Raw genomic sequence first — 24,992 nt, 5'->3', positions numbered from 1 at the left:
GTGAGGGCTGAGAGGTACAGCAGTCAGCATTATGATGATGATGATGATGTTTGTCCTTAATTCTTTTTTGGGGGGTGGGGTTTTGTAAGGCAGTAGGGTTAAGTGACTTGCCCAAGGTCACACAACTAAGTATTAAGGATGGATTTGAACTCAGGTCCTCCTGACCCCTGGCCTTCATTCTTGAAGACTATGACATCAGGGTGGTGTTGCCATGACAAGCAAGTGAATTGGATTTCAGTGAAGGGGGTCAGTGCTAAGTCACCAATGACTTTTTCTCCTCTGGAGCTATCTGAATCAGGATGACTAGAGATGACTCTGAATGTGAAGCAATTAGGGTTAAGTGACTTAGGTTACAGTAACAACAACAAGAGGCCCTGCAGTTTGGTTCCAGGCCTGGGACAGTTCATCAGTGGGCCCTTCCAAGCCATCAGTCTGAGCAATAGAGGGAGAGGGGACCCCTTGTCATTGTCCCTCTCCCAACACAGGCTACCAGTAAGGCCTTAACATTACCCCCCCCCCAATAAGTGAGTAGTGAGGCCCTATCTTGGAAGCTACCCAGCAACTGGACTACCCACTTCCAACAGAAAGATCCTGGGGCAGGCCAGTAAAGAAATGCCATACCTAAGGGAGGCTACCAGGGAAATTCCACCCCTTCTCCCCCAGTTCAAGTCAGAAGGGAGGTCTGTCCTCCATTGCAAGCAAGCATCTAGACACTGAAACCCAGTGAAAGCCAGTAACAAGATCCCCAACACAGAAGGCTTGGAACAGTGCATGCCAGAGCTCAAATCCCACATAAAAATACCAAGCAAGCCACAAAATAGAAAAATGAGTAAAGGAAAAAAAAAGAATTTGACTATAGAAAGTAACTATGAGGGGCAGCTGTGTGGCACAGTGAATAGAGCACCAGCCTTGGAGTCAGGAGTACCTGGGTTTAAATCTGACCTCAGACACTTAATAATTACCTAGCTGTGTGGCCTTGGGCAAGCCACTTAACCCCATTGCCTTGAAAAATCTAAAAAAGAAAAAAGAAAGTAACTATGATGACAGAGAATCAAAGCACAAGCTTAGAACAGGACAACAGTATCAAAATAGCTACATGTGAAGCCTCGAAGAAAAATGTAATTTGATCTTAAGCCCATAATTCCTGGAAGAATTTTAAAATTATTTTAAAAGTAGGTTAGAGAAGTAGAAGAAAAATTGGGAAAAGTAATGCAAAAGAATCATGAAAAAGTAGTTAATAGCATAGAAAAAAATTCATTGAAAAAATAACTTTTAAAAGCCAAAATTGACTAAATGAGAAAGGAAGTTCAAGAACTCACTGTAGAAAAAATTCCTTTATTACTATAGAGTAAATGTAGACTGAGGGTACTGATATAAAGTGACTTTAATGGGATGATATCCCCCAAAACAAAATAAAAAGATGAGAAAGAAGATTGCCTAGAAGTAGAAAGAGGAGAGGAGATAGAATGGGGTAAATCATCTCACATAAAAGAGGCACAAAAAAGCTATTATAGTGGAGTGGAAGATGGAAGGAGTGTCAGGCAAAGCTTAAATTTTAATCTCATCAAAATTGTCTCAAAGAGAGAATAACATATACACATACACTATGTTGGATACTGAAAATCTGCCTTATTCAATAAGAAAGTAAAAAAGAATAGAGATAATAGAATGAGGTACTGATAGAAAGGAGGGTAGATTGGAACAGGTGGTGATCACAAGTAAAATACTTGTGAGGAGGAAGGTGAGGTGGAATGGGGAAAGGAGAGAGGAAAGCAATCCAATAATCCAAGACCATACCTAAGGATTAATGATAAAATATACTATCTGCCTCCAGAGAAAGAACTGATATTGTCTAAATTTAAACTGAAGCACCTATTTTTCACTTTCATTCATTCTTTTTTTTTAAATTTTCTTTTACAAAATGGAAATGTTTTATATGATTGCACAATGTGGAGCCTGTATCTGATTGTTTACCATCTTGGCAGGGGGGAGGGAAGAATTGATAGAATTTGAAACTTAAAAATAAAAACCAAATACTAAAAAAAATTATCATGTAACTGAGAGAAAAATAGTATATATTAATTTTTAAAAAAGCAACAAGTGCAAAGTGAAATGAATTATGGGTGAATATAATGCACACAGACATGAGAAGATTTCTATAAACCGATGCAAGGTAAAGTAAGCAGAATGAGGAAGACAGTGCTTACAGTGATTTTATTAATGAACATTAAAGGAACAGCCAAGAAATTGCCTAAATTGATGGAATAAAATGACCAATCTTAATTCAAAGACAGTAATGAAAAGTTGCATGCCCCATTTTTTAAAACACTTACAAACAACACTTTTTCAGCGTGTTGGTTAGTTTTGCTTAAATGTATTTTTATTCCCTTTTTATTCTTTGTTATTAAGAATGGCTTTCTTTGAGGAGCATAGATAGAGACACTTAGGGAAATGCAGATAATATATAAAAATAAAATATATCAATAAAACTTATTTGAAAAAATAAGGTCTAGGTTATCTCAAAATCACCATTTTCCTCTTTTCTCTATTTTATTCAGTGTTTACTAAACTTTTTCTGTGTCAGTTCTGTTCCCCATGTCAGTGTTTGTAAGTAAAAATATTCTGATCAGCAATACTTCTGATGCTGAAAGTTATACACAGATAAAATAATGTTGACAGTTGTATTGTTAAGAGCAGTTGAAATACATAGCACAGTAAAAAAAATTATTCTTAAAACTTCATATGCTAGGTGAAATTATCTCTTGACCAATAATGCACTTATTATAAATGAATGTATCTTAGGATGGTAAATCTAGTCTCATAGTTTTGTGATCTTAGAGAAATACCCAATTTAAGGTCAGGTTTTTCATATATTTTTAAGTATTCATAGCTGAATGATGCCATTTTTCTTCTAATTGAGTTTCAGTCAGAAGATAACATTTAAAAATTATTGTATCTTGGATTATATTTATAGAACACATCTGTATTCTCTGGGAGTTAAATGGAATTTAAATCAATAAGATGCTACATATTACTATATATTTGTTATCTAGGTAAAGCTTGGGCTTCTTTTTAAAGAACTTTATATTCAATTTTCTATATGTTCTGTCAAGTTCCTTGTTTATTTTGCAGTTTTCCCACAGCTGTTGCCTTTAACTGTGTGCACGGATTTACATTCTCGTCATGGAGCGATTCTTGCTTGTGCTGAGATCACCTATGCCCTGTATAAACTAGCAGCTACGAAAAATAGGTATAAAGACATTTATATATACTTTTTTCATTTGTAGTCTTTGATAAAACCTTCCTATGTAATTATTTGTGACTTTTTGTTTGGTCTACTTCTCATCCATTTTAATTTTAGTTCATTAGTCTCAGCAGTGCAAAGTCTCCAAATTCCTACATTTTACCTGAGTATAAATTTGGCCTCTGATACTTAATAACTGTTTGTCTCTGGGCAAGTCACTTAATCTCTGCCTTAACTCATTGGAGAAGGAAATGGCAAACCATTCTCCTGTCTTTTCTAAAAAAACTACAAGGGGGTAGCTAGGTTGGCACAGTGGATAGAGCACCAGCCCTGGAGTTGGGAAGACCTGAGTTTAAATCCATTTTCAGATACTTAATAATTATTTAGCTGTGTAACCCTGACAAATCACTTAACCCCATTGCCTTGTAAAAACAGAGGGAAAAGCTACAAGGACAATACTGGTGTGCTATGGTTCATATGGTCACAAAGAATTACACACAACAAAATGACAACATTTGTTATATACTGAAGGAAGACAGTAAATTGTTGACATGTAGAATATTTCAAGGAGATAGATCAGAAGAACAAAAGGGAAAATTAGAGGGAAACCAGTTCTTTCCAAATCTTTTCTAGAGTGATGACTAAAAGCTTTTAAGGCAGTTCTCTTTCCTTTATCTCATGATTTCTATGCTAAAAGCAGATCTCAGAGAGATCTCAGAATGACAATATTAGTACCATAATTTAATCATTTTGCAGATCTTTTCGGGTATGTCTGTTAATGTAACCGTCATTTATGAGCTTATTTCAGTGGGGAAAAATGCTTTCCAGTTTCAAAAAATTGACTTGAAAACTTTTATAGCATAATCATAATATTGTTAATTCACGTTTAAGGTTTGCAAAATATATTTCTTATAATAGTTCTATGGGTTTGTAACATTATTATTTTGTGAAAACTAAGACTCACAGAAGATGTTAACTGCCTCTGATCATATAGCTAATTATCAGTTATGATTTGAACCCAGATCTTTTTTTTTTTTTTTTTTTTTAGGTTTTTGCAAGGCAAATGGGGTTAAGTGGCTTGCCCAAGACCACACAGCTAGGTAATTATTAAGTGTCTGAGACCGTATTTGAACCCAGGTACTCCTGACTCCAAGGCCGGTGCTTTATCCACTACGCCACCTAGCCACCCCCCAGATCTTTCTTAATAGCAAGTCTAGCAGTCTTTGAAAAACAAAATTTGATTAAAAAAAAAATTAGAAAATCAACACCATTAACTCAGAGGAGTTCAACTATAAATCTATCATTTATAGCTTATTTTTTAATATACCTTAAATTCATAGAACCATCATTGCCCTGCTTCCATTTTCCTCTGTATTTTTTAAGTGACAGCTATGTGATACAGTGAATAGAGCACTAGTCCTGCAGTCAGGAAGGCCTGAGGTTAAATCTGGTCTCAGATACTAGCTGTATGTGACCCTGGACAAGTTACTTAACCCTGTGTGCCTCAATTTCTTCATTTGTAAATGAGCTGGAGAAGGAAATGGCATACCAAATTGCCAAGAAAACCCCAGCTGAAATTATGAAGGTTGGATAGGACTGAAACTACTGAACAACAGAATTTTTAAAGGTTTCATTGAATGTCTTTTGTTTTCTTTCTCTCTGTCTCTGTCCCCTTTTTATGGCAGGGGGAGGGGGGCATATTATCCCTCCCCTTTCTTCATATCAACTTGTAATCTAAGTGATATAATTATCCCCAATTTAAGAGAGGAAGAAACTAAGATTAAGAGAGTTTAAGTGACTTGCCCATAGCCATACTCTTAGAAAGTCAGGTAATAATGAATTAAGGTTTTCATAACTGAAAATACAACATATTGTTCTAATCATTGTACCACCTAGCTCTTCTTGTACTAAAATCTAAATTCTTAATTCTTTACTAGTTTTTCTTAACAAAATTGTTATTGTATAAATATTCCATTTTCTGATCTCTTTGTTCTACAACAGTTCCTAACAAGGCTTCTAAGGTTCTCTAAATTGAAATCCCTATTATATTTTTCCTGTCTTTTTTTCTGTTAATTTAATTAAAACTTGTTGAAACCTCTAAAAATTTTGTTGTTCAGTATTTTTAGTCCTATCCATGGACCCCTTCTCAGAATAATAATTTTAAATGCATAAAATAAAATATATAGACTCATAAAGGAAAACAATTCTGTTGAAATAAATTTATCAAAGTATTTTTTAAAAAACACTTTCATGGATCTAGGCTAACTATCTCTATATTAAGGGGGTTTCCTTCAAATAGCTATCATTTCAGACATATATATATATATATATAAAAAGAATTTTTATCATTTAATTATCTGTGATTCTTTTAGGCATAATGTAATTTTCTTGCTTATCTTTTTAAAACCACATCAACTTTTGCTATTCCCTTGTCCATAATTATGATTTTTTTTCACCTAGAAAGTAGCATCTCTTGTCCTCCTTTAGTACTCTGTGTGAATAGTTTAAGTGTTTTTCTTACAAATAGCTTTGTTTTGGATTCTGCTTTCTTTTCTGCTTTCCATTATAGACCTTTATTTCATGAGAAATTCATCTCATTTATATTCACTGAGGTTTGCTAATTTTATATCTCTGTTCATCATATTTTTAATCTTCTCTTCCCCTTCCAGTCCTGACTTTTCAAGGAAGGTTGTTGATATAAGGAAAAAATGTGATAAACACTAGTGTTTTTTTCCTGCTTCTTAGCCTGTCTTCTCTTTAGTAAGCCCAGTCTGTGATCCCATGTTTTCTACCTTTTCCTCTCTCTTTTATCATCTTTTACATTAAGCCTTCTTAAGTTGAAATTTAAAGCTTGTTTTATTTGTTCACCCTATTCATCTTTTACCCTCCCTCCCCCCTTTTTCTGTCTCTCCTTGTATTCCTATTGAGTATAATATATTTCTACTCTAAATGCTCTGTGTGTGTCCATGTTTGTGTATTCAATCCTTCTTTAATCTAGTTTCCAAAAGAATGAGGTCCTGAGATATTTACTCCACCCTGCCTTCCTTCATATTTGTTTGAACTTTTCAATTATATCTCTGTATATGCAATATTAAATTCTTTCCCTAAATTTCTTTCCCAAATTAATTCACTGCTTTATTCCTTTTACTATTCTTTCCTCTCTCAAAACCAACAGAATATAATGAAATCATATAAAGGACATGATTTTCTCTTATTCAATTAGCTTCCTTTCTGACACTTGAGCATATTATAAATTTGAAAAGGCACTTATCTCTGTGTATAGTAACCTATGAGGTATGTTTCTGCCCCCTACTTTTGTGCTCTCATACCAGAGTGAGAATTTGACTTGAGGTACCTAATCATTGGAGCTGGAACTTCAGTGGACTAACTCTGTGTCCCATTTGTTAGAGTTGGTTAATTTCACGTACATTTGACTTCTCTCTACTTTTTACCTCCATTAGTCTTCAGTAGTCATTATCTGTCTTTTCCTCTAAATCTTTTAATTTACCTGAGTTATAGCACTTAGCTTCCCCCATCCAACCCTAATATACCAGCCTCAATCTTTTTCTGACCATATTTTATTTACAGAGTAACTGTAAATTATCTTTACAATTGCTCTTTCTGGAACCATTTTCAGATATTTATTGAAGTTTGGGTTATAAAGTAAAGCTTTTTTTTGTTTTGACGTTTTGTTGGGGGGGGGGTTGGTCCATGATACCATCTTAATTGGAAGATCTAGGACTTTTTCCAGTGGTTATGATGCCTTTAAGTTGAGGACTCTCTATAAAGATACTGACTGTCATTACTATCAGTTGAATGATATAGTGTGACCCTAGCAGGGCAATGAAAAGATGGTGAAACTTGACTATTTAGGGGAAGTAAAAGTCATACGCATGAGAAATGCCTACTACATCCAAGGAAACCAACAAAAAAGCAAATTGCCCACTTCTAACCCAAGGAGACAGTGATGAAAAATAACAAAAGTGGATTCTTTCAAGACCTGTAATTAGAATGAGCATATCTTAAATCCTTTAACAAGGATCCACTGGAGGATAAGTCTGGTGCCAACAGCCATAGTAATTCCAGCACCAGTTGCATGTATTAAAGGTGTCTCAGTTAAAAAACTCATATTGGATAGAGGTGAGCCACTGCCTGTCTCACTGCCCCCTTCTGGTCCTAACTGAATAGCCTATTTGATCAGAAACATTTGCTTTGGAAAAATTAATGTGTTCAGAACAGATCTGAGGAATCTGAATATCCCAGCTAGGAATAATGGAATAGGACTGCAGTTTTAATTTGTTGGGTTTTGGAACTGGGATCATGATTAAGATGGACAGCTGGGGACATTTGTATTGTGTCACTTGAAGTGAAATTCTTGGAACAGCACAAGACAAACCAGAGTGAAAGTATTTACCAAGAATGTTTTCATTAATCATGAAAGAACATCAGAGGATCGAAGAGTGTCAAGTACTGCTGAAGGTCTAACCATTAACAATGCAACTATCAGTTAGTTGGCATTATTTCTATGACCCCCCCCCCAGGCCTCTTTTGTGAAACCAAAGTCTTTAGGGTTCCAGGGGAAAGTGTGGTTGTAGACCTGAGTAGCATAGAACATTGTGAGATAGGTTAGCTTTACCCTGTTGTCGATAGATTATCACCATAAAATTATTAAATTATCAAGAAACAGGTTGAGTCTGCCATGATGTCATAAGTTTGTTGCCATAGAAATACCATACTGATGCTGTATCTGACATTACTATAACACCACAGTGCCTTGATGACATGGGGAAAGAGCTACATATAAGAGGCCATGGTCTCCCACTGTATTCAAAACAACATCAAAAGTCCTGTTTCCTCTACTATCAGGTCACTGTGTTAATACAGTGAGAAGTATGTCTTTGCACAACATTCCATTCACCTTAATCAACAAAGTGGGCATGTCATGTCATCATTCATTTGATGTCATGGTCTTCTTCAATTACAAAGGACAACAAAAATCAGATCACCTCTATTGTAAAATCTAAATATTTGTAGATTACCCATTTTATTCAAGATTTAGGGTAAATCCCAAAGGGACCTATAAAAAAGGTTTGAAATGCAGTTAGTAGGAAAGTGAGGCCAGATTAACAATTGACAGCTCTTGTGCTATGATACTGGCCAGAGAATTAATCAAGCAGGTATTCAGATATTTTTTCAATAGATAAAAACATTTTCTTTGTTCTCACTGATTTGGGCAAATGAATTTCTCATCAACTAAACAAGCATTTACTGAATCAACATAGATGCTTAAAGACTTTTTCATGCTGTTGGAGTAGTCAGCAGAGTTAATTTTCTGAACTAGATAGTGAGATGAGCATTGAGTTTTTAAATCTTTCCTCTTGCTTTTAAAAAATTAAATGTGAGGGGCAGCTAGGTGGGGCAGTGGATAGAACACCAGCCCTGGAGTCAGAAAGACCTGAGTTCAAATCCAGCCTCAGACAATTAATAATTGCCCAGCAGTGTGACTATAGACAAGTCACTTAACTGAACTGCCTTGCCAAAAAAAAAGTCAATAAAAAATTAAATATGCAAATATGAACAATGAATAAGTGAACACATTCTTAGGGTGACTATATAAATAAATATAAATGAAGCTGTAAAAGACTCTTGACTTCAACATCCATCATAATCTGATGAGAATTAATATCAATCAATCAATCAATAAACATTTGGTGAGCACTTACTATGTATCAGGCACTGTGGTAAGAGCTGGGGATATAAAAAGAGGCAAAGAGCCTTAAAGAAGCTTATAATCTGGGAGACAAACAAGCTATATGGGATGAGTAGGAAAATAACAGAGGGAAGGTAGTTAAATAGAAAGGGTTTGGGAAAGGGTTGTGTGTGTGTGTGTGTCTGTCTGTCTGTCTGTGTCTGTATCCATTGTATTTAGTACTTTAAGTTTTGTCTGTCCCTTAAGTCTTTATCTGATTCTTTGTGACTCTATTTGCAGTTTTCATAACAAGGATCTAAGAGTGGTTTATCTTCATTTTCCACTAATTTTATGAATGAGGAACTATGGCAGAAAGGGTTAAGGGACTTGTTCAAGAGTCACACAACTAGCAAAGTGTCTGAGACTATATTTCAATTCCTTAGTCCAGACCTAGCACTTCATCCATTGTGCCATTTATCTGCCTTCCTATAAAAGTTGAGATTTTTAGTTGGGACTTAATAGAAAGCAGGGAAAGTCAATGATGAATATAACCTGCCATCATTATGTCAGTAAAACTAGTTTCTCTGTTCACTGATTTAAAAAAAAAAAAGAAAGAAAGATATTTGACTTTCCATATAGTTAGATTCTGGTTTCTTGGATACAGATGGTATTAGTTGTCCCACATCCTATATTTTCTTATCTTTATCTCTAGAACAATGAAGATTTCTTCATGAACATTGTTTCTACAGGGATAGTTGGATTTTAGACCACTAAAATACAGCTATAGTTAACACAATTTGCTATTATTATTTAACTTAAAGCACTTTACTTAACCTGTAGTTTTTCATTATTATGTTGACTGACTTGAAAATTTTAATATATTGTTTAAGAACTTTTTCCTCTTTTATAAATTTGCAGGCCAGTTACAGAGTATTTGAACCAAAAATCATTGGAGAGACTTAAACAGATACACCAGCAGGTTTGTATCCATATTTGTTTATCCAAAGCAGTATCATGAACTTAATATCTTCTTATAGAACTTTAGAACTTCTTATAAAATTATTCATAGCAAAATAGAAAATATTTCTTGCTTCCATTTATTATAGCCAGACAAACTTCAAAAAATAGCTTTAATTCTGAATCTTTCAATACTAACCTCTACTTTGTATTTCCCATTGTGATTCAAAACAGGAAATGTATTTTTATATTTGTTTAAAAACTAAAATATTTTCCACCATTTATTTTTAGCTTTATGATCGCCAACTTTACAGGTAAGAGGGGCATTAAAACAACAGATACAGTATTAATTCTTTTTGCTCTTGTATGTCTTAAAAACAGATTCAAATTCGGGTTTCTCTATAATTTATTGAGTAACAACTTGAATTATATGTAGTTCTTCAATCAGGTAATCCACAAGCATTTATTAAGCACTTTCTTTCTTTAAATACTTAGTTTATAAGTACATAGAATAAAGCAAACCCTCCTTGCAAAAGGTTAATGTTGAAAAGATGTGTGTGTGAAATTCTTAGCTATTTAATAACAATTAAACTTGTCCTAAGACAGAGATTAAAACTTAGACTTGTACTAAGAACAGTATGTATATAAATATCAATATAGACTGAAAGTAGTGAAAAATATAGTTTTGGAGGAACAGCAGTAGCACTTGGGGGTTTAGGGGGATCACAAAGGCTCCATGCAGAAGATACTGTTTGAACTCTAACTTAAAGGAAGAGATAACACTCTGATGCAGAAGTAAGAATGAACTACTTGTATAGTAGTTATGATAAAAAGAGAAAACCATTACACTGTGTTCACTCAACTCCCAAACTCAATTTAATCTTGCTAAGACAGATTTGAAAAAAGTATAATTTAAGCACTACTACTAGTAACTAGTAGTTAAAGCTATAAACAATTTAACAAGAATTGTAAATTAATAGCAGTCATATAAAAATGTTCCACATGATCAATGCAAATCAAAACAGCTCTGAGGTTTTACCCACTCCCCCAAAATTGGCAAAATGAAAAAAGATAGTTGTTGGGCAAAAATGGCAACAATAATTTACTCTTTCTAGAATACTGTCAAAAATACATGAAAAAACTGATACAAAGTGAATGAAGTAAAACCAGGACAACAATGATAATCATGTAAATGGAAAGAACAATAATACAATCCAAAGGGAGTGCTGTGAAATTATAAATAACCAAATTTTGATCATTTATAATGATACCCTCTCCACTTCTTTTCGTAGGTGAGGCATTATGGGTATGAAATCTGGCATATAATACATGATATTTAATATATTGGCTTGTTTTGCTGAATTGTTTTTCCCCTTTCTTTTGTTATAAGGGTTAGGTTTTTGGAGTGAATAAGAGTGAGACATTGGAAAATAGAAGGTATAAAAGTAAATATAAGTAAAAGGTTTTTCAAAATAACCTTTTAGGATAGAAGAAGGGAACTGTGATCCTCATACTTGCCTGGTCTTTGAATAACCATGTCAATCTTCAGATGGTAGCTATTGTACTAAATGTAGCCTTGCACATTCTCTTTATGCATCCTCAATTAAAAATTAAGATCACCTATGCTTTTCACCTAATAAATATTGATTGAATTGCCATTCATGCCATGGGCAGGGTAGAAAGAACACTAATAGAAAAATCAGAGGACACAAATTCTAATTGTTGAAACTTTAGTTTTCTTGTACATAAATGGAGATACTATTTTTGCTCTGTAATTTGCTGTGTTATTATAAGGATAAAACAAAATTTTATATATATATGTATATATACATATATATAAATTTCATAACCTCTAAAGCATTTTAAAAATGTGAATTATTGATTGTCTTTATTATATCTTAAAACAAATTTCAGTATGGAAAGTGTTTATTTTCTATAGTAGGTTCTCCGTTTTTTATCCTACTTGAACAAAGTCCTATTTATTTGGCAGTCTAAATGTGACATAGATTTTGAGTTACAGTGTGTGTGTGTGTGTGTGTGTGTATACACACACACATATAAATTAGAAAATAAACTATCACTGGGACTTTTGTTTTGGACAATGTAAAGAACCAAAAGCTTTACGTCTTGTGATTTGGTCATGTCCTATAAATTTATATGCTATGAATTCTCTCAGTCAAAAAGGAGTTGGCCCCCCTGGGAGTTTTTCACTCACAGTGAATCTATAAAACTGTAGATCAAATAAAGTGAGTAGGCAGATTAAAATTAAGAGGAATTTATTAGCATGTTAAGGAAGACTGACCCTTAGTTTTGTTTTATGTTTCATCCATGAAGTGCAACTCTTACATATGCTGATATTATTATTGTTAAGTATCTTCATGATAGATAAAACTTCTAAATTTGCATCACTACTGACCAGTTTCTTTGATCTCTAATTCTTTACATTTTATTCTTTGGGAGAAAAAAGAATAAATAGCTTAAGCAAATCTATAAATATGGATAACCTTTCTGTAACAAAATATCTTCATATCTCAGTACAGTAATTAACTACCACTTAAGAGCAACACAAACTATTTGTTTTGGTTTAGCTTTCCCAGCAAGTAATCCGAAGAACAAGCTGAACTTGTTTAGTGATGAGTCATCTCATACTTGTGATGTGTATAGTTTTCTTTTCAGTGATGGCTTTTTGATATCCTAATAATACTAGTGAGATCCAGTAGTATTGTAAGAAACCAAACTATATGTGTGGTCTCTCTCTCGCGCTCTCTCTCTTATTTGGTTTTATCTTATTCTCTTAAAATTAACAAAAAGAAACAAAAACTGCTCCTGGACAACTTACATTCACTCTCTCTCTCTCTCTCTCTCTCTCTCTCTCTCTCTCTCTCTCTCTCTCTCGTCTTGATTTGGTTTTATCTTATTCTCTTAAAATTAACAAAAAGAAACAAAAGCTGCTCCTGGACAACTTACACAGAAATATAGCTTCTTATGTACACTGAAGATGTATTTGATTACTCACAGAAAGATATTTTGTCCATACTATTTATGTTTTTTCCTGATATTAAGTTTATAAGAGTTATTTGTATTTCTTCTATCTCCCAGGAAAGCTTATTATGATGAATTTCTAGAAATTTCAAATTTATATGCCTCCTAATGATACAGGAAAACTAGCTTGTCACATAGTAGCTAGCATCTTTGCACATAATCAATGAATATGGCCCATTTGCTTTGCATTATAATCATAAACAAAGGCTTTTAATAATCATTATAACAGAACTAAAGAATTATAATGGCAATTAGAAACCAAAATTCATAGTATTCTTGTTTATCTTTCTCTTTACTATGAAGGTCCCCTCCAGTAGCTGATTTCTATATATGAGTTAATTCCAAACTTCTAAAATGCCAGTTTATTTATTAATTTCTTCTCCCTGACCTATACTGATATTTAGACTGAAGGTGGAAGTGGTAGTGTAGTTTGGTTTATTGTTTAGATGGGATTAATGAAAGGAGATTAGGAGAAGAAAAGCTCAAGCTCTTCTTCACAATGCTTATCACAGGAACTTAAGGGAAATTGTAACCTTTTTAAGCTATACCAGAGAACTTGTCCCCAGACATGTAAAAGATTTAATATTTTTTGATTTCAGGGTCTCCATATATTTCATCCTTCAAAAGAGTATTAATTCTCAACAATTTGAAAGGTAGATAGTAATATTCCTCTTGAAAACAACTGCTATATTTTCTGAAGTAGCATGCCTTAAATGGGAGGCTGATTAGGTTTTAACATTTTGTATACATAGAATTTTCTATTGTAGTTCTAACTTGATGTTGTTACAGTTAAAGGAAATTTTATTGCCTTTTTGATAGTTACCAACTTATTAGGCAGTAGGAATTTTCTTTCTTTGATTGAGGCAATAAATTTAAATGGGACTTACTATTACAAATTGCTGTTCTGTTGTATCTGACTCTTGGATCCCTATGGATCATATTATCTGAAGTTTTCTTTGCAAAGATAGAGTGGTTTTCCATTTCCTTCCCCAGAGGATTAAAATAAACAAAAGTTAAGTGACTTGCCTAAGGTCATGCAGTAAGTATCTGAGATGGTATTTGAATTCAGGTCTTCTGACTCCAGTGTTTTATCCACTGAGCTGCCTCTATTACTAGGGCTAAGATATTTGAAAAACAATTATCATTCATTCAGAATGCTTCCTTTTGAATAGAATCATTAAAATTCTTTTAGAGGAAATGTCTTGTTTATTCCCCCTTGGTAACCATATAGTTTTCAATTCTTTTGAAAATATTGTACTCTATGTGACTAATATAGAAATATGTATAAAACAATTATACATATATATATAACCTATTTCAGATTACTTGCTATCCTAGGATGGGGGAAGGGAAGGGTAAGAGGAAAAAATCTTTACAAAAATGAGTATTGATGGTTATCTCTACATATCTCAGAAAAATAAATATTTTTTAAAAAGAAGATTAAAAACAACACAGTTAGATTGTGCCATAAGTATTCTGATAATTTAGAAGGAAATTTTTTCTAATAATATTTCTTGAAGACAGAGAGATTCAGTCAGTTTAACTAAGTAGTATTGGAAGTTCTAAATCCTTTTTATGATGGCATATGTAGCAGAGTTGGAGATCAGAACAATGTTTTCTCTTCTTTCTGAGGGGGAGGAAGATGTGAAAAATGAACTCCTGCTTTGGGGCATAGACACTGAATAGCTAGGCTTCTTGTTGACATTATACTGAGAAAGCTTAAATTACCATTGACCCAAAACTAATATAAAACTTGAATACTGCATGTCAGCAGAAGCTCTTAGCATTCTGGAAAACTTCCAGATTGAATAACTTTTGACACTTGAGTAAATATTAAGATTTATTGCTTGTGATGGCAAAGACCCAAATTCAGGTACAGCACTGAAACTCTCCACTTAATACTGTTCATACAGATAAGGTGAAGTTTTCTTCTTGTAAAAATTGTGAGTAGTTTTAATTAGTAAAGGGATAAATAAAAGACATAAAATTCTTTTTCATATTGCAATAAGTGGAATAAAAATGATTTTAAAGAATAGGTCTGCTTTAAAAAAATTAAATATGAATAGATGAAAAGAAGCATCCTTTTGAAATAGTCATCAGAATGGAGATTGATCGTGATCACTTTTAAAAATAAACATGTAGAAAAGTGATGCATTTTGTGATAACAAAGTTGAAGTAGGCTTTTTTATTTTTTATTTATGTTTTTATTTATTTTATTTATGTTTTTACAGGGCAGTGGGGTTAAGTGGCTTGCCCAAGGCCACACAGCTAAGTAATTATTAAGTGTCTGAGGTCAGATTTGAACTCAGGTACTCCTGACTCCAGGGCTGGTGCTCTATCCACTGCACCACCTAGCTGCCCTTTTTTTTTAATTTTTTATTTATAATTTTATTTATTTTATTTATTTATGTTGAAATAGGCTTTTAATGGCAACAGATGATGAGACCTTTAAACAAAATATTCAGCTTTACTCCCTAGAATCCATTATATATATATATATATATATATATATATATATATATATATATATATATATATATATATATATATATATCTTTCCAAATACCACTTGAACCTGAAGGAGAGCTGAGTCTGAGAAATTGATATTTTTTTTCCTTTGTGATCTCTTTTCATTATAGACAAATAATACTGTGTCATTATGGATAAGGAATGGAGTTGGATTTAGGAAGACTTGAGTTTATATTGAAACCACATCACTAAGGGGCAACTGGGTCGGAGTAGTGGATGGAACATTGGCCCTGGAGTCAGGAGGACCTGAGTTTAATTGCAGCCTCAGACACTTAATACTTAGCTTTGTGACCTTGGTTAAGTTACTTAATTCCATTGCCTGGCAAAAACAAAACAAACAAACAAGCTACACACTAAGTTGAATGACTAGCAATATACTTAATATATTTAAGCCTCACTTTTCTGATCTATAAAGCAGGGGAAATAATTTATTAAGCTTAAATGAAATGGAGTTGAAATTTTAAGGTGCTCCCCTTGTTTTTCCACTAACAATTTCTTAAGTTCGCCTTCAACCTTTGTGGCTTATGAAGGTGATAGAAAAATGACAGATTGATGATTTCCCCCACAAATACTTAATGTGTGCTGTTGAACTGGTTTATTTTTACAAATGTATAATTTTGAGTTCTCAGATCTGAGGAAAGACCTTTAAAATGTAGGAGACATTTTATTTGATTAGTCGATCATTTTGTCTACAATTGTTGCAATAAGATTAATGTCAAATGTCAGTGTGACAAAGTGTTAATATTTCCACTTTAGGGTAAAGCAGCATACATACACACATAGCTAGACAATCATTAAGTGTCTGGGGCTGGATTGAACTTAGGTCATCCTGACTCCTGATCCTGTGCTCTATCCACTGTGCCACCTAGCTGCCCCGAATTAAATATATATTTTCCAAAAAAAAAGAAAGAAATATGTTTTCATGGTCAGCCTTGCTGCAAATGTACTACCACTTATATAGTATTACTATTACTTGCTGAAGGATATTCCCATTACTTATATAGTATAATTAGAATTGGCTATTAACAGTTCGTATGGACAAAATAAAACTTCTGAGTATAGTCATATAAAAGCTACTTTGCAAAGGGATATATATATACTCATGAAAGATATCATTTGGCAGTCATCATTAGTGTTTGAAGAATATAATTTATCATTCCTACAGCATTAGGAAGACAAATGAGAATCCTCAATTCTTTCTGTCAATTCCATTCCCTTTTTTTAGAAAAAAAAGATTTTACTTTTCATTATCAGTCATTCAAAATATAACATTTCCTTCTTTTGTAACAATGAAAAGTAGTTAAGCAAAATCATCAAATGGCTGCTTTTGGTAGTGCCTACATCTCTACACCCACAACACTCCACTTCTTTACTGAAAGGAACAGTATTTCATCACTAATTCTCCTGAGTCAAAGGGTGTTTTGGGGATAATTTCATTCTTATCCTGTTATAGGATGAGCAATTCAGCATTCATATAGACTTTTTTCTCTCTTTAATTCGTTCTCCACACACCGACATGATAAAATGATATTCCTTAAACTCATTAGCCATATTCCCATGCTCAATGAAACTCCAGTCATTCTGTTACCTCTAGCATTACATCTTCTCTCCCAACCCCATTTTTCTATGCTCATACATTATTTTCTTTCTTATACACCACAGTCAAGACAAATTGGTCTTCACTCTATTCCTCTTCTGATTTTTAGCCCTAGCCATTCCATAAGCCTTGATTACATTCCCTTCTCACACAGAATTCCTTATTTCTCCTTATTTTCTATCATATTTTATGAACTTTAACATCATGCCTTCTCTACAGTTTGAGCCTGAAACATTCATTAATTCCTTATAGTCTTCTTCCCTTGAAACACTCTCCTGCTTCTGGACCCGTTCTGCCTTTGGAGGGTTTCTTCTGTGGCCTCCTTTTGGGGGAAGAGCTCAAGCAGACCAACCTTAATTTCCCTTTTGACTATTCGTGACTTTACTGGTTTCAACACTATCTACACAATGATCTTTCTCTAGAACATGCAACATCTTCTTGTAACCTCTCCCCTTGGAAATTTCCTCTATGTTGGTTATCTTCATGGCATATTTTCTTTTTTTTTAATTAATTTTTATTAAAGATATTATTTGAGTTTTACAATTTTCCCCCCAGTCTTGCTTCCCTCCCCCCCCCCATGGAAAGCACTCTGTCAGTCTTTACTTTGTTTCCATGTTGTACTTTGATCTAAATTGGGTGTGATGAGAGAGAAATCATATCCTTAAGAGAAGTCTAAGAGGTAACAAGATCAGACAATATGATAATCTGTTTTTTTTTTCTAAATTAAAAGGAATAGTCCTTGCAATTTGTTCAAACTCCACAGCTCCTTATCTGGATACAGATTGCACTCTCCTTTGCAGACAGCCCAATATTGTTCCCGATTGTTGCACTGATGGAATGAGCAAGTCCTTCAAGGTTGAACATCACTCCCATGTTGCTGTTAGGGTGTACAGTGTTTTTCTGGTTCTGCTCATCTCACTCAGCATCAGTTCATGCAAATCCCTCCAGGCTTCCCTGAAATCCCATCCCTCCTGGTTTCTAATAGAACAGTAGTGTTCCATGACATACATATACCATAGTTTGCTAAGCCATTCCCCAATTGAAGGACATTTATTTGATTTCCAATTCTTTGCCACCACAAACAGGGCTGCTATAAATATTTTTGTACAAGTAATGTTTTTACCTTTTTTCATCATCTCTTCAGGGTATAGACCCAGTAGTGGTATTGCTGGGTCAAAGGGTATGCAAGTTTTTGTTGCCCTTTGGGCAGAGTTCCAAATAGCTCTCCAGAAGGGTTGGATGAGTTCACAGCTCCACCAACAGTGTAATAGTGTCCCAGATTTCCCACAACCCTTCCAATAATGATCATTATCCTTCCTGGTCATACTGGCCAATCTGAGAGGTGTGAGGTGGTACCTCAGAGAAGCTTTAATTTGCATTTCTCTAATAATTAGTGATTTAGAGCATTTTTTCATATCGCTATGGATTACTTTGATCTCCTCATCTGTAAATTGCCTTTGCATATCCTTTGACCACTTGTCAATTGGGGAATGGCTTTTTGTTTTAAAAATATGACTCAGTTCTCTGTATATTTTAGAAATGAGTCCTTTGTCAGAATCATTAGTTGTAAAGATTGTTTCCCAATTTACTACATTTCTTTTGATCTTGATTACATTGGTTTTATCTGTTCCAAAGCTTTTTAATTTAATGTAATCTAAATCATCTAATTGGTTTTTGGTGATGTTCTCCAACTCTTCCTTAGTCATAAACTGTTCCCCTTTCCATAGGTCTGACAGGTAGACTAGTCCTTGATCTTCTAATTTGCTTATAGTATTGTTTTTTATGTCTATGTCCTGTAACCATTTGGATCTGATCTTGGTAAAGGGTGTGAGGTGTTGGTCTAATCTAAGTTTCCTCCACACTAACTTCCAATTATCCCAGCAATTTTTATCAACGAGGGAGTTTTTAATCCCAGTGGCCGGACTCTTTGGGTTTATCAAACAGCAGATTACTATAATCATCTGCTGCTTTTACACCTAGTCTATTCCACTGGTCCACCACTCTGTGTCTTAGCCAATACCAAACAGTTTTGATGACTGATGCTTTATAATATAATTTTAGATCAGGTAGGGCTAAGCCACCGTCTTTTGCACTGTTTTTCATTAAGCTCCTGGAAATTCTTGACTTTTTATTTCTCCATATGAATTTACTTAAAATTTTTTCTAACTCATTAAAGTAATTTTTTGGAATTTTGATTGGTAGGGCACTAAACAGATAGTTTAGTTTTGGTAGAATTGTCATTTTTATTATATTAGCTCTACCTATCCATGAGCAGTTGATATTTGCCCAGTAATTTAAATCTGATTTGATTTGTGTGAGAAGTGTTTTATAATTGTTTTCAAAAACATTCTGAGTCTGTCTTGGCAAATTGACTCCCAAGTATTTTATATTGTCTGAAGTTACTTTGAATGGGATTTCTCTTTCTATCTATTCCTGCTGTATCTTGCTAGACATATATAGAAAAGTTCAGGATTTATGAGGGTTTATTTTTATAACCTGCAACTTTGCTAAAATTGCTAATTTTTTCCAGTAGTTTTTTGGATGATTTCTTGGGATTCTCTAGGTAGACCATCATGTCATCTGCAAAGAGTAAGAGTTTTCTCTCTTCCTTCCCAATTCTAATTCCTTCAATTTCTTTTTCTTCTCTCATTGCTGAAGCTAACATTTCTAATACAACATTGAATAGTGGTGGTGATAATGGGCACCCTTGTTTCACCCCTGATCTTATTGGGAATGCCTCTAGCCTATCCCTATTAAATATAATGCTTGTTGATGGTTTCAGATAGATACTGCTAATTATTTTAAGGAATAGTCCATTTATTACTACACTCTCTAGTGTTTTTAATAGGAATGTATGCTGATTTTGTCAAAAGCTTTTTCAGCATCTATTTATATGATCATATGATTTCTGATAGGTTTGTTGTTGATATAATTGAGTATACTAACAGTTTTCCTAATATTGAACCAGCCCTGCATTCCTTGAATAAATCCTACTTGATCATAATGTATTATCCTAGTAATAACTTGTTGTAATCGTTTTGCTAATATTTATCTAGGATTTTTGCATCTATATTCATCAGGGAAATAGGTCCATAATTTTCTTTCTCTGTTTCTAACTCTTCCTGGTTTAGGTAACAGCACCATAATGGTTTCATAGAAAAAGTTAGGCAGAGTTCTTTCCCTATTTTTCCAAAGAGTTTATATAGGATTGGAACCAATTGTTCCTTAAATGTTTGGTAGAATTCACTTGTGAATCCATCAGACCCTGGAGATTTTTTTTTAGGGAGTTCAATAATGGCTTGTTGAATTTCTTTTTCTGAGATAGGGTTGTTTAGGAATTTAATGTCTTCTTCATTTAACCTGGGCAACTTATATTTTTGTAAATATTCATCCATTTCACTTAGATTATCGCATTTTATTGGCATAGTGTTGGGCAAAATAATTTTGAATTATTACTTTAATTTCCTCCTCATTAGTAGTTAGTTCACCTTTTTCATTTATGATACTAGCAATTTGGTTTTCTTCTTTCTTTTCTTAAAACAAATTGACCAGAGCTTTATCTATTTTATTGTTTTTTTTTCATAATACCAGCTTTTGGTTTGACTTATTAATTCAATAGTTTTTTGCTTTTGATTTTATTAATTTCTCGTTTAATTTTAAGAATTTCTAATTTGATATTTAATTGGAGATTTTTGATTTGTTCTTTCTCTAATTTTTTTAGTTGCATGTTTAGTTCATTGAGTTCCTCTTTTTCCAATTTATTCATGTAAGCATTTAGAGCTATAATATGTCCCCTGAGAGTCGCTTTGAATGAATCCCATAGGTATGTTGTTTCATTATTATCATTATCTAGGATAAAATGGTTAATACTTTCTATTATTTGGTTTTTGGTCCACTCATTTTTTAAAATGAGGTTATTCAGTTTCCAGTTTGTTCAGGGTCTATATCTCCTTGGCCCAGTATTGCATATGACTTTTATTGCATTGTGATCTGAGAAAGATGTATTCACTATTTCTGCCTTTCTGCAGTTGATCATTAGGTTTTTATGTCCTCGTACATGGTCAGTTTTTGTATAAGTTCCATGTACTGCAGAGAAAAAGGTATATTCCTTCCTATCCCCATTCAGTTTCCTCTATAAGTCTACCATATCTAATTTTTCTAACAATCTATTTACCTCCCTAATTTCTTTCTTGTTTGTTTTATGATTTGATTTATCTAGATCTGATAGCGGGAGGTTGAGGTCTCCTACTAGTAGAGTTTTGCTGTCTATGTCTTCCTGTAATTCTTTCAGCTTCTCCTCTAAGAATTTGGGTGCTGTCCCACTGGGTGCATATATATTCAATATTGAAATGACTTTATTGTCTGTGGTACCTTTTAGGAGGATAAAGTTTCCTTCCTTGTCTCTTTTAATGCTATCTATTTTTGCTGCTGCTTTGTCTGATCCAGCAGGTCCGGCTCTTAGGCCCTTAGACTCCCGGCTCCAATTCAGCTGTTAATCTGGCTGATCCGGGGCTGATCCTCCCTCTTAGCCCAGACTCACCTGCTTGAATTCGGCCAAAGCTACTGCCGGAGACAAATCCTGAGGTAGACGTTCTTTCTCCTCGATTTTCTTTCTGGGTTTTGTGGGTCAGATTTCTTTTAAGAGGTTTGTTTCATGTGATAGATGGGGAAGAAATAAGGAGAGTTTAGAACTGTGCCTGTCTTCTCTCTGCCATCTTGGCCTTCCATAGCATATTTTCTTGAAAATAATAAAAGCTTAATAAAATGCTTGTTGCCTAAATATTTGCTTCCAACTCCCACATGAAACCTTTTCTTATCTTATATGCTAGTTTCTTCTTTCCCTAACTTCTTTGCATTTAGTTACTTGGTATTTGTTTTCTATTACACTATTATGTTACATTCTGATATATCTTCAATATCATATATAATATTGCATCATTCAATTAATTATTATATCACATTATGATGTGTATATTCTATTATCCATGATAGATTCCATTGTGTTAGATTATACTGTTTCATTTTGTAGTTCAGTCATTTTCATTCATGTTTAACTGAATCCCCCATATTGGAGTGGTTGGCTATTTCCTTCTCTAGCTCATTTTACAGTTGAGGAAACTAAGACAGATAGTGTAAAATGACTTGGATCATAAGCTAATAACTGTCTGAATCTACATTTGAACTCAGATCTTCCTGACTCCAGTTCCAGTGCCCTATCTACTACACCACCTAGCTGCTTTTGTGCTATATTATATTGAATTTCATTAGGTTGCATTGCATTTCACTACATTACAGTGTTATAAATGGCTCGTGAATACTAAGTCCAGAGTGATTAAAATGGTTTTTATTAAGACATCTTAATAAATTAAGACATCTCAGGGTGGGAGAGGGGCAAGGAATCCTAGAAATGTTTGGTCTTTTATGCAGTTTGAAAGGCCTTGTTCCTGCCCCTTCTTGCCAATCATTGGCTAGGATCACAATGGTTTTTGATCAGTACCTGTCTATAGGCAACAATATAAGCAGATCTCAGTCTTTGTAATGTAAACTAACAATTTTACCTTCACCTTCTTGTGGAACCCAAACACCTCCATATTCCTCACATACAACATATATTTGATATTATGAGTTCCATTAGAGTAGTAATTTTCTTCTTTGAGATTTATTTTCCCAATTTCTAGTATATTAGACCTGGCACCTAATAAATATTTGTTGATTCATTTTATAATGCTTTAAAGCAGTTTGAAATTTTGATTTTCATATAATCTTCATTACCAAATGTCTCTGCCCTCATTTCCAACCTACCCTTGTAGTAAATAATAAAAAAGAAAGTTATAGGGAAAAGCAAGTCAACAAAATATTCTGTAAATCCAGCAGTTTGTCATTTTGACATCTATAATCCCCCAGCTATGAAAAGCAAGTTGGAAGATAATTTTTTTTTTAGGTTTTTGCAAGGCAAATGGGGTTAAGTGGTTTGCCCAAGGCCACACAGCTAGGTAATTATTAAGGGTATGAGACTGGATTTGAACCCAGGTACTCCTGACTCCAAGGCCAGTACTTTATCCACTACGCCACCTAGCCGCCCCAAGATAAATTTTCATAATCATTCAGAAGGCTAGCTTAATTATTATACTTATGGTTTTTGGGTTTTGTACTTTTCTGTTAGTTGTAGTTATTCATTGTGTTCCTGGTTCTGCTTCCTAAAGAAACAATGTATCATTTCACATTAGATATGAATTTCATGCTTTGCCAAGTTCCATCATATTTCTCATCTCTTTTGATACAATATAGTCATGTCCTGTAGTTTTATTTCTTTTTTATTATTTCTTTTTTCCAATTTTATATATAAAGATAATTTTCAACATTCATTTTATAAAATTTTCTCACTTGTCACCCTTTCCCATCCTTACCCCCAGGAGAGCAAGTAATCTGATAAATACGTTATAAATGTACAGTTGTGTTACTCATATTTTCATGTTAGTCATGCTGTGAAAGAATAATCAGAACAAGAAGGAAAAAAGGCAAAAAACAAATTTAAAAAAGTTAATGCTTTGAATATGCTTTGATCTGCCTTCCACAGATCTTTCTCTGAATGTGAATGACAGTTTCTATCACAGGTCTTTTAGGATTATCTTTGATTGTTGTATAGAGAAGAGTTAAATCTAACATAGTTGATCATCGCATAATGTTGCTGCTAAGGTGTCATGTACTAAGGTTTTAAGCCTTTCCCCTGATGGTTAAAATTTACCCTATCAAGGGCTGAAAGAAATGTTTTGATATATATAAATGACATTTTTTTCTGTAACCTCATTTCGTAATCTTTACTAATTTCCTAGCTATCAAGAATAAAGCATTAGAGTTTTAATTTATATTTTTCTTATTAGTGATTTGCAGAAGTTGGGTATGTGTATGTGTGCTTGTATGGGGAGCTTAAGAATGTAGACAAACACTATGTGTGTGTGAGAGAGAGAGAGAGAGAGAGAGAGAGTTTGAAGTACTTACTATGTGTCTGGCATTCTTAAGCACTGGTGATCCACAAACATTTCTCTCATTTCTCATCTTTCTTCACCTATTTGTTGCATTTTGATGTTATTACTGTCTTGTAATATATTCTCTCCATGTGTTTGTGACATTCTCTCCTGGTTCATCTCCTACTTAGACTTCTCCATTTCTCTTGCTTCATTATTCTATATTATGCTTCTAAATTAAGGTTCTGTGTTAGGCCCTCTTCTCTCTTCATTCTCATGCTATCTTCTTGGTAACCTCATAAGCTTTATGCAGATAACTCATAAATCTATGGTAGCACTAGTTACCCCCCAGGTATTTCCAACTAGATGTTTGAAAGACATCAGAAAATTCACCTGCCCCAAATTGAGCACATTATTTTTAGCCCAAATCTTCTCCTTTTCTAAACTTCCTCTTTCTGTCAGGCACTACCATCTTTCCAGTCTCCCAGCATTATAACCTCACATTATCCTGGACTCCCCTCTTTATCGATCCACATATCTAATCAATTGCTTAAACCTGTCATTTTCATTTCTCTTACTTCCAGCTCCTTCCCCCCCCACTTAAACCACTCCCTCCTTTGTTCAGACCTTTCTCCTAGCTGATCCAGTAGTTCTCTTCTTGTACCTCACCTATACCAACATTTTCTACATAGTCATCAATCATACCAAAATAATTTTTCTTAAGTGTAGCTCTACCATGTGATGCCCCTCCTCTTCTCAGCTCCAGTGGCTTCCTATTCATTCTAGAATAAAGTGTAAATTGTCTTATTTAGATTTTGAAGCCTTTTACAGTAACCTGGCCTCAATGTAGCTTTCCAACCTCATTACTTAGTACTTCTTCACTCTGAATCCAGCACAGATGTTATCTCTGTTCCTCACTAGGGTCACTCCATCTACTGGATTTCTCCCTTAGCACTGGCATGCATGAAG

General features: G+C 33.9%; 1 protein-coding gene across 1 annotated transcript in view; it reads left to right on the top strand.

Annotated features, from left to right (window-relative positions):
* TBCD (tubulin folding cofactor D) overlaps nucleotides 1–24,992 on the top strand; it is a 401,955-nt gene that overhangs the window by 226,540 nt on the left and 150,423 nt on the right. Inside the window, exons 21-23 of the mRNA XM_074225195.1 lie at nucleotides 3,133–3,250; nucleotides 9,852–9,912; nucleotides 10,182–10,204. Coding sequence (XP_074081296.1) covers nucleotides 3,133–3,250; nucleotides 9,852–9,912; nucleotides 10,182–10,204 — 202 coding nt within the window. The remainder of the gene's footprint in view (nucleotides 1–3,132; nucleotides 3,251–9,851; nucleotides 9,913–10,181; nucleotides 10,205–24,992) is intronic.

The sequence above is a fragment of the Macrotis lagotis genome, chromosome 2, assembly GCF_037893015.1.
Source record: "Macrotis lagotis isolate mMagLag1 chromosome 2, bilby.v1.9.chrom.fasta, whole genome shotgun sequence".
Lineage (NCBI taxonomy): Eukaryota > Metazoa > Chordata > Mammalia > Peramelemorphia > Peramelidae > Macrotis > Macrotis lagotis.
The sequence above is the reverse complement of the archived record's forward strand: the minus strand, read 5'-3'. Positions and strand labels throughout refer to the sequence as shown.